The 18,882-nt window shown below is 42.0% G+C and overlaps 1 protein-coding gene across 2 annotated transcripts in view; it reads right to left on the bottom strand.

The window, feature by feature from the left end:
* The window catches only part of Ctnnd2 (catenin (cadherin-associated protein), delta 2), a 349,057-nt gene that overhangs the window by 26,752 nt on the left and 303,423 nt on the right, over positions 1 to 18,882 (bottom strand). For both annotated transcript variants that reach the window (XM_013013886.1, XM_013013885.1), the window contains 2 exons: positions 13,893 to 14,103; positions 8,645 to 8,729 (listed from right to left, as the gene is read on the bottom strand). In XM_013013886.1, coding sequence (XP_012869340.1) covers positions 8,645 to 8,729; positions 13,893 to 14,103 — 296 coding nt within the window. The remainder of the gene's footprint in view (positions 1 to 8,644; positions 8,730 to 13,892; positions 14,104 to 18,882) is intronic.

Genomic DNA, 18,882 nt, shown 5'->3' on the forward strand with positions numbered 1-18,882 from the left:
TGCTCCGTGATGTGGAAGCACTGTGGATCTCTCAAGTGTGAAAAAACAATTTTTGGGACATGTTCAAAAGAGGTACTGGTGTTAGTGTGCACCTAACGTGTCTTTCTTAGTAGCCTTCTTGTTTAATTCTCCCACCTTGAACCACAGACGGTGCTTTTTGGTTAGGCTCCCAAGCAGGGATGTCTGGTCACATGATTAAGGAAAAGAGACGTTCTCCTTCTCTTTCCTTTCCATGTGTCCAGCACGTGGACTAACTGGGCACAGCAGGCCAGACATGCTCTGTACATCATCTTTATAATAACAATAAAAAGAGCAAATACAGAGCTGTCCTTATAGGTTTCTAGACATAATGTACAGTGGGGCATAATATCTAATGTTTCAGAATTGTGGGAAACTTACAGATGTTAATGTTAATGTGATTTCCCACAGTGTCCCTATCCTCATAGGCAGTGTGTGTGTATGTGTGAGAGCGTGCGCGTGTGTGCGTTGGGACAGCCTAGCAAGCCATACTTTTGTCTCCATGAGAGCAGAAGCTAGTGTGTAGACATCTCTCACAGATATACTCACACTGGACAAGTCCAGTCTCCTCACCCCTTTCCATCTCTGCTTACTATGGCTGGGGCACTAGAATGGGCAAGGGTGAAGCTGATGAAAGGGAGAGAAGATAGAGTCGGAAACTGAGGCAAAACTCAACATGGCATCTTCTGAGACTGATTCTCACAGGTACACCATCATCCAATCTACTTGATCCACGGAAAAATAACTGAGTACATGGGGAGATAATAGCCCAACATGATCCACAAAAATGTATATAAATTTACGTTCAACAATCTGAAGTTTTCTAGCTTGTGATTTAATCCTTTTTTGCCTATGTCCTGGTATTTTTTTGTAGGCTCTGACTCTGGGTGTTGTGACATGGTGGACTTAATCACAAAGGAAATGTTCAGTTTGGGCTCTGTGCTGCATGCTGCCCCTCACGTGAGGATCTACTCCAGCAACAGCTATAACTTAGTCACTTCTTGTTTAGCAGCAGTCACGTGCATCGATTTCCACTTTTGCACGATTGATTTTTTGCTTCTGTTCCCATTTGTGCATTTGTTTTTGGACAGATATCATATGATGAGTGTCTGGGAATTGTCTCTAAGAGAGGTCAGGGGAGTTGGTGAAGAAAGATCTTCTTTGTCAATACGAACATCAACAGGCAAATGGCCAGATTTATGGAGAAGGAAGTGCTATGGCCAAGTTTAACCTCAGCCCTTACATTATTTACTCTAACTTGACATCAAGTGATTTGGACAGAAAACATTTGAGGAAATACAATGGTAAACTTTGAGGACACTAGCTTTGGTTATGTTGTTTTTCATTTAGTGAAAAGTCTTTGTGGTTTTGCAAGCATCTCTTGGTTAAATTTTTTTTCCCACATAGTAGAAAGATGAGTAAATTCCTGTTGAACTAGTTCCTTGTTAAAATAATAGCTCTACACTTAGTAGTTTATTTCTATAGAGGATGTACTGTTTTTCCAACATGACCTTAGTACCCAGCAAATAAAATGTATTAACTCCCCAAATGTCAGCATACTAAGTATTGAGCTGCTGCTTCATCTTCCTGCTCTGCTTTCTCCTCCTCCTCCTCCTGATTCATTTTCCTCTTCTTTCAGCAAGGATAAAAGATCAAAAATTTGAATCTTGGTCTCATTGTGGTTTTTCTCCTTTACAATGCTTCAAAAATGGATTTCTAATCCTTAGTGGAACCTAGCAGTCCTTGAACACCTACACCCAGCAGGTGATCATGATAAGAAGTGCAGGTGCATAAGGGCAGTTTACAAGGACCAGAGCTACTGGCTCATATGTGTATGGTAGTCTCCCACAGGCAGAGGCAGACATACAGGGCTAGCATGTATCACTTTACATACATCATAGCACACGGTAAGGATCTGAGAATGGTCTGAGAGAGGTCAGGGGATCTTGTGAAGAAAGACCTTCTTGTCAATAAAAAACATAAAGTCTTTCACCCACTACGGTTTGGACGGTGGAGGAAATCCGCAGCCATTCCCTTGCCTGTCCATAATTACTTATTGATTTCTTGTTTTGTCAGTGCAGTGGTGGTCAGAACCAATGAAATGAATACAATGGCAGGAAGAAAAGAGAGCCGTGTGTGAGACAGGCTGTGAAGGGCGTGACCCCCCTCCTATCAACACTCATTATTCACTAGCTGAATGATGTCTGCAACCAGAGAGCCTATCTTCCCTGATAATAAAGGAAAGGACATCTAAAGATTACTTTTATGTTTTGTTTCTCACATCAAAATGTCAACAGTGCACATACGATATCATTATTCTGAGAAACATGACCTTAGTTTCTAGCACAGGCAGTCTGGCTTCTGGAAGACAAGAGCTCCTTGTATACCAGTGATCTGTGGGGAAAGGCGACACAGTCCTAAAAGCATCAGGCCAGGAGTATTAGTGGGGGAAGAATCAGATTTCTAACCCCATTCACTGTCCACAAGAATTTGATTCCTGCACTGGATCTTCCTATTGGTCCTTGCACATGTGAGCTAAGGGCTTTAATCCTCATAATGAGTGATGCTGTTTTCTCTGGAACTTTGAGCCTCAGTAGCATAATGCCCAGTATTAGGGGGAAAAACACTTCTCTAAAAATATAAAGACCGTAAGAAGATTTAAGAGAACAGAGGCAAACTTCTGAAATTAACATCAGCAAAAAAAATCCACATCTAAATGATAAGCTTGTTATAGTAACTGTAATAAACTGTATTATTTTAACTGCTATGTAAATACTTCTTTACTAGCAAAATGGACCATGTCAAATTTAAAACCAAAGCCTGTTGCTGAATTTGTGTTCAGGATGGCCTGCTAAATTGTTCATGGATGCAATGCCCCAGGAAGACCCACAAACCAGAGAGCCATACTGGTTAGAGATGAGATAAGCTTCAATTTTGCATTTTATTAAGCAGAAAGTTCTATCTTTATAGACCCTGGTATCCAAAAGTGGAAGCATGAATTCTGGGAAACTGAGGAATTGAAGTAGTTCAGATAAACTAGGAATGATGACTTAAAAAGTATCAAGTTGAAAAAGCATCTTTTTAATTTTTGCCAATGACACAGGCATGCAATTCAGTTATTTAGTCTACTGAGTTCCTTTTTTCTAGCAAAAATGAATGACGTCTCTTTCAGGCATCATCTCTCATTCTGCCTGATACTCCTTGCACTGCTGATTAGGAATGGATACTAATTATGTCAGAGCTGCAGACAAGTGGTGTGGCAGTTTTTAATGCAAAAATAACTTGCAGGGCTGGGAAGGTGGCTCAGTGGTAGAGCGCTTGCCTTGCATGCATGAGGCCCTGGGTTCAATTCCTCAGCACCACATAAGCAAAAAGAAAAAAGCCGGAAGTAGCGCTGTGGCTCAAGTGGTAGAGCGCTAGCCTTGAGCTGAGGGACAGTGCCCAGACCCAGAGTTCAGGCCCCACGACTGGACCCCAAAAAAAAAAACTTGCAATGTTGGCTCACAGTGCGATTTCTCCGACAATAAATATTTAAATCAGGAAAGGAAATTGTATTCCAATAAAAATGTAAATATATCTTACACATTCCTGAGCCATACTATTGCAATTCTTAACTGTAGGTTTCAAGTATTTATAATGCTATTCTTTCAAAACATGAATTAAATTTTTTGATTCATTCAAAGTCTATTTCCGATAAGTGAGGAGTATAACTTAGTTCAGATGAAGGAGATAAGTGATTTTTGGTGATGGTAGAGATGTCAGTGGAATGGTGAGATGGAGGTAGAACGTAGGTAGAATGTGGGTAAATGAAGATTAGGATGAGCTACCTGACGGAGTGCAGACTTAGAGGAAGGCTTTGTGGGGCTTTGTGAGGAAGGAGGCAGTATTAAGTGCTGGAGGAAGCAAGTGAGCAAGAATGCAGGGCTGAGGCTGCTCTAGAAAGGATTCATGAGCTGTGCTAGGATGTTCCAACTGTGTTCTGAGGACAACAGAAGTCGCTGGAAGGTGTGTCTTGAAGTAACCCATGTATGCTCTTTAGAAGGTTTCTCTGGCTGTCCTCTGGGGAAGAGGTAGTGAGGAACAAATGTGAAGATGAGAAGTGCGTAAGAAGCCTGGAACAACGATCCAGCTATTCATGGCCAGGAATGTAGAAGGAAAGGGGTAGAGGCAGGTGTCTGTGGCTTTCTGGTGAACTGGATTCACATATATGAAGGAGAGGCAGGAGCCTGGGGAGGCACCTGGGCACTCCTTGGCAACCTGTGCCGGGTCTCTGAGGTCCAGAAGAGGAAGGAAGAGGAGCCGAATCTAGGAGAAAGCCTGATTGGGATCTGATTTTGGTGAGATGTTTCAGATACTGTATTTGAATAGTCCGGGTGGCTAAAGATAGGAGCATTGACTGGGGCTAGGGAAAGGGATAGGAGAGACCAGCACATTTGCTTGTTGACTGATGTAGGGGAAGATTTATGGTCACCTGAACTAGGTGTGCCTGGAATGACCAAGTTCTGAGAATCAAGTCCTCATGGATGCCAAAACGTAAGGAGTGAGCAGGAAGATGAGCAGATGAAGGAGAAGGAGAGCAGAGAGCTTAAGGGAACAAGGGAGGAGCTCGGTCATGGGTGCTGGGAAAGACTGTTTTTGTGAACGAGGCTATTTTGACACATAATGTTTTCAAACTGGAAGCATACAGGGTCATAGCAAGGACTCTTTGGGAAATAGGTCTTGCTTGATCTCACAGCATATTGTAACCCTAGGCCTCAGCACCATCCTCAATATAATGAGTCTTTCACACATCTGGCTTGCTATACACACAGGCTCAGCACTGACATGAAAAGGAAGCAAATGACTTCTGAAACCAAGAGTGGGTTTCACTGCTCTATATAAATCCTGTCTTTATGGTTTGGTTCATCATTCTCATTAGCATGCTATCTGATTGGCAGGCAGAGAGACACTTGCATGGAGATGAGAGGAGACAGGAGAGGAACGCAAGGGAAATGGAGCTGTTAAAATATTGGTGGAAGTGAACAGCCACAGGAGATGACAAGATGGAATCCTCAGCTCCAATCCTCTAGTGGCCTTGGAAAGGATGGAACAGGATGGCAGGGACAGCGTTTGTCAGGCAAATGGCGAGAGAAGCTGTTTTGAATGAGCTTTAGAACTCCTGTGGGTGTTTCTGCTTTCCGGCATACAAGGCATCTTGATGACTGCCGGTCCATTTGAGACCATCAGCAGCGTGGTGAGGCAGGTGTTACGGCTGTTGCCTCCCACAGGAGAGCCTGCAGCACCGGGGTGGGGATGAGGGAGAACTCAAGAGCTGTGCCAGTGATTCTCCACCAGAGCCCATAGAGGTTCTGTGATGCAAGGTTAAGGAACATTACCAACTCTGATAGAAGAATCACAGAGAGACATCAGATGTGGAAACCCTGGCCTCCAATCCAGGACCCTGTGCCTGGAGAGTCCAGCTGCCTACAGAGAAGACTCTTCCGGTATAAGCACCGCCATAGACTATCCGCAAGGCTGCTGAGATCCTGGATGCTGTCATGAATGGATGAACAGCCAGCAGAGGGAACTGGATACAAAACAGCTTAGTAAACTGCTGAGTCTTAGCTATGAAACCTGATCCATCCAAGGTCTATTGCTGTTTCTCGTGACACCATCCAAAAAGAAATACACACTTTGCCTGACTTATGAAACTGTGATAGTATGTACATCACCATTATAATAACAATAAAAAATAAAAGCATCACATGAAATATATGCTTCTTCTGCAGTTATCTATTTTTTCTCCTTAGGACAAACATCAGAAGGGCACGCCTCCCTCAAGTTTCAGGTTTAGATACCATGTGTGTTTGGTCTCAGATATGTCATGATCAACCATGGCTTTGTTGTGATCAGAACAACCAACTAGAAGAAAGGTCCAGTGAATTAAATGTGTCTAAGTAAAATAAAGGAGCTATTATGCTAAGGATAGGGGTCCCTGGGTCCCTGTCCTCAGTTCCTGGCTGTAGTAGAAAAGAATCCAGTGACCGATGGCGCTGGTTCTGTCAAGTCACAAGCAGCTGCCTTTCCCAGGCCAGCCCCCGCCCCAGCTGTCCTCAAACTTCCCGTGTTCTCTAGGATTTGCTCTGTAGTTTTCCTTCCCTTACTTAATACTTTCAAACCTAAACCATGTAATTCAGAATCCAATAAAGTCGCAATACTTGCTCCATCTTTCACTTTGGCCCATGTCTGAGATTTTTCATTGGAACTGTCTTCATTTGTTAAGCCTATAATAAGCTATTGCTGCTTAATAACTAGATTGGAAATGTGGATAATTAAAAGATATTGATCAGACAATTTTCCATGGTTAAAATTGTCAATGAAGAACAAAATAGAAATCTATTTCCTCACTGGTTAAAAATAATTCATGAAGATGAATGAAAGAGTTTTCTCATGGAAGGACTTTTCAGATGGGAAACCTTTTTTTTTTTTTTTGCATTTTGAGCTTGGCGATGAGCAATCCTATGACACAGAGTATAAAGATGCTTCAGTTCACAACTGCATAATTTGGAAATGATTAAGAACAGCTCTTTCTGAACATTTTTTAATCATGGGTCAACTCAAAACATCACCTTGATTTCTCCAGGTCATCCTTAGATCTCCTTATATGAAACACACTTCCACCATCATTAGTTCTTGAATCTTAGTTCCATTAAGTTCCTGTCAACACATTCTTATTTTCATGGAAATACGAAGACAATTACACTTTCTGAATTCTACTACCAACATAAAAAAGCAGAGAAAGTGGGAAATTCAGACTACTACTCAACAGACATCTTTCAGGGTCTCCAATGCACCTAAGTATGAGCAGAGGTACGCCAGCAAGGCGGCAGCTTTTGGGACACAGTGAAAGGGCTGTTTTCTAAGCAGTTCTATTTCTTGGAGCTTCTGGAGCTGCTGACTCAGAACCAGCAGCTCAGGTCTACAGCATGATCTTCATGGCTGGCTGTCAGTTTAGCCAAAGGATTCGTTCCTGGGAGAAGCTCCACTTGGCTTCCAAAGGAGTCTAAGAGGGAGCTCTGCAGGGATGCTGGGATAGAACTATTGTGCAAAACAGAACAGAGCCCCAAAGCACTTGCTCATTGCAAAACACAAAAGACTTAGATGCAATTAATTGAGAACACTCTGCTAACATTTACGATGTGTTTCAACTCAGGCGTAGCACCTTTTAGGGAAGAAATGGCTAAGTTAAACTCTATAAACTCAGACAGAAAGCAGTGAATGCCAATTGGAAGTAGAAAGGCCTTGGGGGAAATCTGGAAATAGATTATAAGTTAGTTGAGCCAGTTATTAAATATTTACTTTTTCCCACGGGCTGAGAAAAAAAGACAAAGCTTCCCTGTGGCAAGACAGGTCTCCCTCCCTACCCTATGTGACCGACTATGGCCCCTCGTTCCTGCCCAGAGAGTCAGTTGGACACGGAGGGTGTTAATTGGGAACAAACGCATCACATACAATGACCTTGGTTCCTTCCTTCTCCACTGGAAGCCAGGATGATCTTCGGTTAGTGGCTGAAGGAAGCCCAGGTGCCCGTCCCCACCCCTGGTTTTGCTCCCTGAGTCCTGATACTTCTCATTTTCCTCCATCTTGTTGTCTACCCCTGTTTATGAATGCTTGCTGTGCTGCCAACAACAAAACAACGGCTTCTGGGAGATATCACTAGAACTATTTCCCACCTCTACCTACTCCCCCTCCAAAAAAGTTGCGAATTCTTTATACAACAGCATTGGAAATGAAGTGTGGAATCTAATCTCTATACATGCATTTGTCACGTTTTATTTTTGAGCCACTCTGGGAGGGATGCCTTCTTAGATGCACCGCTCCCGTCTGCCTGAAGTCGCATCGAGGAAAATGTCAGGGTCCCAGATGGCCTTTGGTGGTCAGTGGGACTGTCTTCTTTCCCAGCGCACAGCAAAGTGCTGAGGATTCAGGGGCTAACCCTGGCTCAGGTGTCTGTGTCTTCCAGCTACTCCTGTGAGCTGCGGCGATTCTTTGACTTCCTCAACTGTGTTTTATCATTTTCCTGATTCCTTTCTAAAATTACTTGTCAAAACTTGTTCTTGATTTTGTTTCCCCAGGATTCCTGAGCTCATTACCTTTTAGTCTATCATGGAGTTCAGAAGCTCAGAACAGGCCTAGATGATGTACTATTGTTTACAACATTGCTTCACTTAGTTAAAAAGAGCTAGAAGAATCTTGAGTATTTTCACCACAATGAAATAATAAATGTCCAGAGCTGATTATTATACCATATATATTTTATACATCATACTGTAAATATGTAGAGCTATTATGTACCTATTCAAAACAAAAGAAATCATAAACTCTTAGCAAAAATAACTTGGGATAGGATTCCATGGCTGTGGGTCTGTGATCTAGAGACAGAGGCTCATGCATTTTGGAAGACATTAGAGACAAGGCCTAGATCTCTTTCTGCTTCCTCACTGATTCCCTTGTTTCTGGGAATGTGAAGCTGGGGCTGTGGAACAAGTGGCCTCTGTACCTGAGATGCTTCTTGTTATGGCCAGAGGCTGGGCCGTGGGCCCGGGGCTGCGTGTAGCTCATGGCCAGCAGGGTGAGAAGACCTTACCTTCTTGTATAGGCTCCTCAGATCTCGGTACTGCCACATGCTGTTTAGGACCTGAGATGCAGCCTTGACCACTTTTGGAGAGTGTCTGATGAAGAAAAGACAGGAAACGCAGATGGTGAGTGACAGCTGGGCTTGGACCCAATTCCTTGTCAGGAAGAATCAAGATCTATATCCCCCTGGCTTTTCTGACTCTTTCTTGCCTCCAGGAGAGTACAAGGAACTGTCTATCTGTCCCCAACTGTTGTCATCCTCACCCACACATCCACAAGCCTGAGACACAGGAAGGCATTACAGTTTGGCAAAGAATCTTCTCAATGCAAATAGTACAGTAGTGACATTTTTGTGAGAATGCAGATTTGGGATTTGTCTGGAAAAGAAAGTAGAAAAAAGAAACACACTCAGGGTCACAGGCATTCATGCTCATGGAATATGTAAGCTCTATAATAGATGGTATATGTAACTATAGAATATATGGCATAGGAGAGCCATGTAGTATGAGTTTTGTGTAAGATTTCCTGGCATAGCCCCTTTGAACAATTGACACATAGTTTATGAAAATGAATACCAGGAAGCGGGAACGTGTCATGGCAGGGGGCGGGGTAGTGGATTGGTGTGTAAATCCAGCCACAATAAATAAATACATAATAAATAAATAAATCCAGCCATGTCTATATGTGGGAACTCAAGGAGATGGGTGGGATGAGATAGATGAGGGACAGAACGATGGAAGGGATACTCTGGTCAAGACCAGTGTCCACACCAGTGGACATGCTTTAACAAAAAGAGGAAAAACCCCCACGCATCAAGTAGCGCTTGAAAAGGGCTGGATTCCGGGGACTGGGTAGTAGTGTAGGATGGCAGACCACACCTGCGTCATAAGGAAAAGACGGTCCCGGTCCCCACCGAGGCCTAGGAGCACACGCTGCCTGATCTGTGCACCTGTGCCCTCTGCCAGGGGCTCTCCTCTTCCCGCGGACGCTATGCACAAACCTGGCTGGGAAGCCCGATGCGTGTAGGGCAGGTGCTCTTGAGCGTGCACTCAAGAGGCCCGTGCCAGGGCAGGCCTCTAGAAATAGAGCCCTGCACGCCCTGAAAGTGCTTTCCTCTGCACCACAGTGCACAGGGAGAAGTCAAGATCATAGGAACTTCTGGAAAGGGCTTCTTCATCTTCAAAAGCAGGTAGTAGGCTGGGCAGGGCCTATGGGGGATTTTGGTGTGGACACCAGTGGTCCACAAGAATGATCACTGTTTACAGCTCCCAGGTGATAACCCAGACTGAGCTGACTGGTGCTGCGTGGCTGACAGAACTGCTAGACACAAGATCTAAATTCTAACCAAAGGTGCCTTTGACATAAAATAGCTTTTGAAATAGAAAGTGGGCAGATGGAAGACTGGTCAGTTGAGGTTGGAGAGGCGAGGCATTTCAAGGATATGCCTTTTGTAATCAAATTATCACATGTTGGTCCACAGCTGACACAATGACTGCTTTTATTGTGGGCCTTCATATTTAAAATTAGATTAATTTTAAGGTCTCTTCATCCCTTGGCTGGAGGACAACAGGAACAGTCATCTATTATCTCTGAATTGGAGTTCAACTTGGGCTGCATGATATCAAGCATTTTAAACAAAACATACAGCTTTTATAAAAATCCACATTGTGTTCTCTGACAGATTAGCCATATTAAGGTAACATTTATTTTATTTTTCTAAGATGAATCATTATAAAATTATTACCCAATTTATGACAGTATCATCATCTCAATGTAAGTTTAAATTCCTCTGACTTAATGACAGGGAATTTTAGACCATTTTGTGGAGACAGATAAAGGTACACTTATTACTAGATAAGCAATGAGAAGCAAAATATGAACTGTTCTGCTTTGTTGTATTTAATCACTGTTAGGCAGAGATTTGTCTGTGAGAGAGTTCGCTCAACCCTAGAAGAACATCTATTAGTGTCTGGGTAGCGATAGTGTGGTGGAAGCATTCAGTATGAAAAATTCCTCTGACAGAGGGCAATATTTTATTTCTACTCATTGTGTAGCTACAAAATAGACACTGTGAGTGTGTAATGAAGAAAAGAGTTCTCAAATTAAACACCAATGTGTATCAGTGTTACAATGACAGACAAAGGTCAAAGAAACATTGCTTTCTTTTTAGGCTTATGTTTGTGGTCCATCCACTAGATTGGTATTATAGAAATATCCACTTGAGAAACTGTAACTATTGATTGAAGGACTTGAAGAATTGAATCTTTCTAATGTGACAAGTGATTATAACTTGAGCCACAACGTACTGACAAGGAACAGTTGAGACTGTTAATAGCTTTTCTGTCTCATGACAAAATACAATGACACATTCAGCACTATTTCCTATACAACTGTTAAAATTAGAAAAAAACATGTAGTTTTGAAGTGTATGAACACAATAGAGTGACCTTACTTGGTTTTAAAATTATGTGAAAAGAATAAGTTATCAAGATTTCAAATGACAAGTATGAGATTTGGGTTAATAACAATTATACTGTGCCTGATCTTCACTAGACTGTCCAATCACAGCTGCCCGGGAAACGTGAGTCACGCATTGTATTTCCTTCCGTCTGTCCAGCCCAGTCATGCCAGCAGTAGGGCCCCAGATTACCAGTCCCCTTGTCTATGTGTCCTATGCACTCTGAGAGGTACAGCCCACCAATCATGCCTGTAACTTGCCAGTTTGATTCATTCACGTCATTACACATTTAAGCATGTTCATATTTAGAAATAAAATAAATACATAAAATGGAGAGTCACAGCTAAGTATTTTTTCCCCTTCTTGTGTTTCCCCACACTAGCTCAATCCCAAAGCAGCTTGACATGATTCCCTGAAGTAAGTTTTCAAGAGCAATTTAGGGTGAGAATTCTATCAGTTAACCACATCGAATTGATAGCCCTGTCATGTCCAGTTATTGAATCAACTGCAATTCCAAGAATTCCATTTCCAATAAGGAGTTTTTATTTTATTAAAACATGTCTAGAGCTCATGGAATCTCAATATCTGAAGTAATTATAGAATCATGACAAATAGTGAGTCTTGGATTTGTTTCCTTTTGACAACAGTATAATGCAATTACCAAATTGAAGAGGGGGTAGGGAAAGAGAAGCTATTTTTTTAAACTCGTTTTGATCCTTGCATTAGTTAGTATATATATATATATATATATATATATATATATATATATATATAAAAGAGGAAAATGACAGGGAAAAAACATAAGTCTGAGTAAGCTGGATACCTATAATTGGAAAGATACTGACCCAACTCAATTCAACAACACTTCCAGTCAGGTTTGACTTTTATTATTAAATGAATAAATCTAGCCTGATGATACTGAAAAATATCTTCCCCTTGTAATCAAATTTGGACCAGATCTAACTAGGTGATTTTCTGCATTAACAAAAAGGGCATATACTATTTCATAGATAATTCCTCCCAATCACTTTAAAATAGTTTCACTAATGGTTTTCTTTGATCATAGGTCTGATGAAAGCAAGTTTTCTATCTTCAGCTCATTGGATGGTACCACTATATGAATGCTCAGATTGTTAAAGGAAGTTAATAAATGTCAAACCACTCTCCAAAACTCAAATTTCAATGTACTTTAATATTTGAATGATTCATGACAATAAATAATGTAGTTTTTGTTCAGCATACTTTGTTTCTCGTGTATATTCTTCGAAAACATTAATACATTAACCTCTCAATGCTCAAAACAAGCAAGCAATTTAATTCAAGATCCTAAAGATCAACTAAGATCTATGAAGAAGAGCACTGCATAGTTTCCTGCCTGTGTGGTATAGTATTTTACATCCTAAGACAAGCATAATTCAAACCAACAATTTAAATCCCAAAATACTGCATAAATCCAATAAAGTTTCTCTACTTGATATACAGTGGGACCCATTTGGAAGTCTCAGGGTGCTTAAACAAAAATGCCTATTTTTTAATACCCTGATAAAATACTGAGTTAAATAAAATAGAAGATTTTCAGAACTTCTCAAAGTGTATTTCTCAGTCTCTAATAACAAAAGAGAAATTACTTAGCATTAGAGATAAAAGAATGAGAGGCAGGGAATGAGAAGTCAAGAAGTAGGCAGGCACTTGATAACAAAAGGTTTACCCTTTTAATCTTCTTTGACTACACTGAAGGATTTGTGAAAGGCAAAATTTAATTAAGGTGAGTGAAGGTTTCTGTAGGAATTGACAACCCAGCAATAGACTAACAATTTGGCCGGAGAAGGTATTTTTCAGTTGCACGCAGTAAAATTCCCTGGATTCTTAAGTCACCCTGGAAGACTTCCATCTGGTGGTATGGTGCATTCATTTCTACTCTTACCTTTTCATTCCACTTCTCTGCAAGCTCCCCTTCATAACTTTCCTTGAACATTTCTATACGTTCTTTCAAGTTTCATTAGTATTCCAGGACATATATTATATATGAAAGTTTTCAGTTAGGAAACATGACCCCAGTGACTTGTTAAATTAAATGGTTTGCCCTAAATCTCACAGTATGAGAAGGTACTGGATTCTAACTGAGTTCTCTCTGCCCTCTTCCTGCCCTCTTGTCTTCCCTTATCCTTCCTCTTGCTAGGCAGAGGTGAAGAGGCATAGAACCAAAGAGCATTCCTCCATCCACACAGACTTGCAACCACACAGAGGGTCACTGCCGACAGAGGGATGCTCTCATGCACCCAGATGAGCTGGTTGTCTGCTCTGCCAGAGGAACAGCACACTGTGCTGGCCGGGAGTGACGTCTACTCTATTGATACTTTCAAACCAAGACTCGGAATCAAAATAGCTAGTGGGATAAGTTTGCTGTTTCCTTCCCTTGATTATCACTAACAGATATTTTCCAATGGCAGTATGCTACATGAAACCACTCAGTGTGCTAATAATGCATGCCTGTAATCCCAGCTATGAGACAGTAGGAGGGGATCATGAGTATGAGGCCAATACTGGTAAAGTTAGCAGGTCCTTGTCTTAAAACAAAATGCAATAACAGGGTGGAGATGTGGCTGAAGGAGTAGCAAGCATGCCTGGGGTTTAGGTCCTACTACCACAAAGTAGTTTAAATAATACATAGATTATGAACACATACATAAATACAGGCATGCATGCACACATACATGCATGCACACATGCATGCACATATAACAAAACCAAAGGAACTAGTCCTACCAACACACAGACATGAAGTCACCAGCGAACGTACTTATCTCCTTTGCTTTTGGAAATGCCCACCAACTTCTCGATGCCGCCGGCATCGCGTAAGGCTTTGGCGTTCTCCATGTTCTTGGTGATCACTTCGTGCAGGGTGCAACAAACAGCTGTCACGGTGTCATCCGACATGGCCTTGCTCGCTGCGTTGTTGCTGTTGTTCCCGCCTGGGAGCCTGTGCACCAGGTCTCGCATGGCGTATTTACCTTTGGAAAAGAAAATGAAGGGAAGAGGTGAGACATGGTCAAATGGAGGAAGGGGGTGGAGGGAGAAAACCAAGAGGCAATGCCAATACTGTTCTGTCTGCTCCCCAGTTTCCCATCATTGAATGTTCTTCTGGGTGATTTCAAACACACACACACACACACACACACACACACCCTCATATTTCCCAGTGCTCAAGTCTCTGTATAAAACAGCATATGTACTTCTTTCCTCACACTTTTTCATCTGTGGATTACTTTCAATGCAGAATGCAAAAACATACTATTTAAATATTATACTACAATGTTTAGGGGCTATAAGAAGAAGAAGAGTCAGTACATGATCAATATGATCAATACAGATGTAAATTATATATATGCACATATATCTGCAGTTGGTTGAATTCAAAGATGAGGGACCTATAGATATGGTGAGCCAAGGCCATTTCCTCATGGGAAGTCATTTTATGCCTCTAAGCTTCAGGTGTGTCCAAACTATACAGCAAGACGAATAATGGTACCTAACTTACAAGATTACTTTAAAGATTTAATGAGTAAGTATATAGAAAGGATTTAACCCATTACTAAAAAGGATACAGACTCAGGAGACACTAGCTGTTGAATTTCTCTTGAAGTTCATGTAAATCAAGATAATGTATAGCAATTTTTTTTTGTATAGCAATTTAAGACAGCCCTCAAAAGTACCTTAATGGGAGGAACGTTGGGACCTATATTATTTTTACCAAGAGTCAAACTACAAATATGTGACCACAAGATCACATTTGTGAGTTCTGACCCCTGTGAAGGAAAGGGAGACACTGAAAGCAGGAAGAGAACCTAGAAGAATGATCTAACTAAATAGCCAGCATGCGAGCAAGCTTGCCCCCCTGCTGAAAATGTTATTGTACTCCTCTATAATACAACATTCACAGATTTGGCAAATTTTGCTTTATGTGAAAAATAAAAAAAATCCAACTCTACCTCCTTAATTCACTTTATTGCTCTTAATCTCACCATTCCTGGTAATTAAAGGTACTTAGAATGACATATTTATAGAGTACTTTCATTTAGTTTCCAAAGCATTACCAATAACCCAGCAGAACAATGAACTGATCCTACCTATAACCTCTAATTCTGTTTCTTTACTTGTGGAAGTAAGTGAGTGCCCATAGCACAACTGGATGTTCTTAATTTTTTTTTTTTGTCGGTCATGGGGCTTGAACTCTGGGCCTGGGTGCTGTCCCTGAGCTCTTCAGCTCAAGGCAAGCGCTCTACCACTTAAGCCACACCGGCACTTTCGGTTTTCTAGTGGTTTATTGGAGATGAGTCTCATGGACTTTCCTGCCCGGGCTGGCTTTGAACCATGATCCTCAGATCTCAGCCTCCTGAGTAGCTACAGGCATAAGCCACTGGCGCCCAGCTTGTTCTTAATTTTTTTGGTACAATTGCCAAGTATCTACTTCTTAGTTCTTTATGAGACATAGGGCACTAGCTCCTCAAAGCTGTCTGAAAGATTTTACCTTCCATTTATCTCTAACTGCTACCTACACTTGCTGCTAAGTCCTCTAGTCCTCTACTTCTGGGGGTAGAACAAAGAACCCTACCTGAGTAGGCAGAATCTTAATTTCAGTCAGTAATTCATAAAACACAGGCCCACTGATTTTGGTTTCTGCTTTACCCACATTCAGATGACTTGTTTTAGCTTGGACAGAAAATGTTGATGTTGAAATGACTGAAATAAAAGTGTCTTCATTCACTTGATGAGCAGAGGATGTCTCTTGGGAAACTGGCTTGCCTGAAACCCCAAGTGTGGGGTATTATTTTCTAACGACAGCACTCAGAACTGTTTAGAGAAAATGCTCAGTACACACACAGTCTTTGGAACAACATGCTCCATCTGTCTGTCATGAAGTCAGACTTGACTTTGGCTAGGAGTCCACTCCTGCCCCACTTAGCCATTAGAAAACAAATGTGAGAGCCACAGAAATGAGAAGGTGAGCTTGTTCTCTTTTCTCTGGAAGGAAAGTGATGGAGGAAGATCATCTTCATCTCTGTGCCCACAGGACAGAGTATGGGAGACCAAAGATATTCGCCAAGGTAGACAGCAAAGAGGACAGGGAGACTGGTGACAGTCTCCTCAAGGAGTGAGAAGAGAGAGACCAGAGTGTCGTCGTCATGTTCAGGAAATGGGGACCCCTTTCCCCACTGAGCAGCCTCTCCACGTGCCTCAGCGTGCTGCGAAAACACCGTGTGTAAAAGGTCAGGGGTCACATGCTCTGTGAGGCCTTGAGCAACTCAGCCGTGGGGGAGGCTCAGCGCATGGCACCGTTCCCACAGGGGTGCACAGACCTGCTTGGCGTTGGAGACTTTTCGTGTAGTGTACACTCACCAGGAGATACACTAAGGCTTGTACATGGTTGAACAAACAAGGCAGATAAAATCACTGAGTAAAGGGAAGACCTCTGGCAAAGTTTGCTAATTCCTTCAAAGACAAACATTCTTGTTTGTTTTATTTTTTAATGTATTTTTTATCTGATGAACGGAAATCTGTCTTTTTTACATTGGAATCAGAATCCTGCCTTCTCTTCACAGGAAACTTTGGGCAGCAAGGAAAGTGTTGAGCCTTTTCTGGCATTTAGACACTTTAAGGCTAACTGTGGTGGGGGTGGAGGGGTGAGTGGGGGGAGAAAAGGAAATGCGAGCAGAGAATGAATACAGGCACAAGGGATGTGGTACTGTGTGCCTGTAATACCACCTCGGGAAAGCGAGAAATCCGATTGGACTAGGGCTGTGTCAGAAGGCTTCACTATGAGGTGTTGAAGCCAGGATTGCTCTGCTGGTCAGGAAAGCAACAGAACCAAGTTGATTGTGACAGAATTCTGATATGTTCAACGGAAGGTTCCAGCATAGTAATAAGACTGAAGGGTGAGAAGTGTGGTCTTTTTCTAATCAATGAAGCTGTCTAGTCTGCACCTCTGGATCTATCAGCATTGTAACTCCAGTAGTGCTCGTGCCTTATAACCATTCCTTGTCCCCCAGATTCTTTTATCTCCAAGTTCCTAACACTAGAAAAAAAATCTATAAAGTGTTTCTTCCCTGTTTTTAAATCTCCAGCCCTCAGTCAGACTTGGGTCCCTGAAGGGTAGAGTTAATTCTTTTCTCCCCACACAGTGGCAATAAGGAGACTTTGTAAGGCTCAAAATTTTAATTTTTAACAGCTCAACACCACCAAGCTGATCAAGTTATTGATTTTCTTTTTTTAAAGAGAGAAATGGATGGAGCTGTCTTGTATGTCTCCGAAGGGGGTGGGGGAGGGGGACTGGGCCAGCTTCTCTAGGACCCAGGATGGGGAACAAGTGGGAAGCTCAGCAGCAGTCCCAACGGAGCTTGGGATGCTCTACGAAATCAGAGGAAACAGGAGCTTGGGGCTCACTGGGGCTAAGCCTGGCATGAGGCAGAGGAGAGTGAACTACTCTGGCCTGAAAAAAGAGACAGTAGCATCAGCAATCTGAAGACCAGAGTCTTCTGGTTTTAATTTGATCAAAAATCAGAGAAAGGGCTGGCACCAATTGAAAGTGATGGAGGGACTTATTCTGATGTCACCATATGGAATATCCCAGGACACAAACAATGGAATTGGAGACTACAAGGAGGTCCCATGGGCTGTAGGAAGACAAGAGAGCAGCCATGATGGCATTCCGGCTAACAGGGCTTGAAGACCAGCAAAGTGCAGAAGTCATGCATGGCTCAGAAACTTCTAGCTGGACAGATGAAAAAAGGCAGAGAAGCAAATTTGGGCTTTATTTGTTTTTAAAACAAAGAAAAAATACTCCAAACTGGGTATGTGATGGCTTTTTCCTAGTGACATTCATGCTGAGACTGGATTCCCAAAAGAATGGTCTTGAGGTGATGAGATCTCCATCTCTTGCGTTGTGTCTCTTTGCATAAGACCCTTTTCCTTTCTATACCTTCTCCTTTTTCCACCAAGAGTTATAGCATAATGCACCTTACTACTTATCATGAGTTCAAGGCCACCACGGGTCATAGTAATCAAATACTGTCTCATAAATAGAATAAAAATGAGAGGACTAGGTTTGTAACTCAAGGGTAGAGCAGTACATGAAGCACTGGAGTTCAATCCTGAGGACCACTCAAAGGATTACATTCGTTCTATGAGAGAGTCACATGGGAAGGTCCATGGCAGAGTAAACTGGTCACTGACATTCAAGGACTCCGAGAGGTGTGAGGAAAAGCAGGTAGCTCACCTGGCCTTCCAGTGTGTGCAAATGGGACTCCCACCTTAAAAGAAAGGCTCGCTCAGAGGGAAGCAGAACTCAACACAGTACTGCACACTGCATACCTCAGTCTCAGGAGAGTCCCTTGGGTCCTTTCTTCTAAGTTAGTTTTTATGAAAAGGACTTTATCTCTGATTTTTGCTATCCTAGGAGATGCCTGTTAGAAAGCTAATAATTATGCGTAATAACTAATAATTGTGTGTAAAAGTTAATAACTATGCACAACCATGTTTTATTTATACCCATAACAGATTAAATGCAGTCTTGTAACATTGCTGCCATTTTCTCTGTTGGATATTTATCATAAACACTAAAGTACTTAGAGAACTCTTTTTTTATGTTGATTCTTTATTTTTATTTTTTTATTTTTTATTTATTTGTTTATTTTTTGGGTCCAGTCGTGGGGCCTGAACTCTGGGCCTGGGCGCTGTCCCTCAGCTCTTCAGCTCAAGGCTAGCGCTCTACCACTTGAGCCACAGCGCCACTT

The sequence above is a fragment of the Dipodomys ordii genome, unplaced genomic scaffold (assembly GCF_000151885.1).
Source record: "Dipodomys ordii isolate 6190 unplaced genomic scaffold, Dord_2.0 Scaffold21, whole genome shotgun sequence".
NCBI lineage: Eukaryota > Metazoa > Chordata > Mammalia > Rodentia > Heteromyidae > Dipodomys > Dipodomys ordii.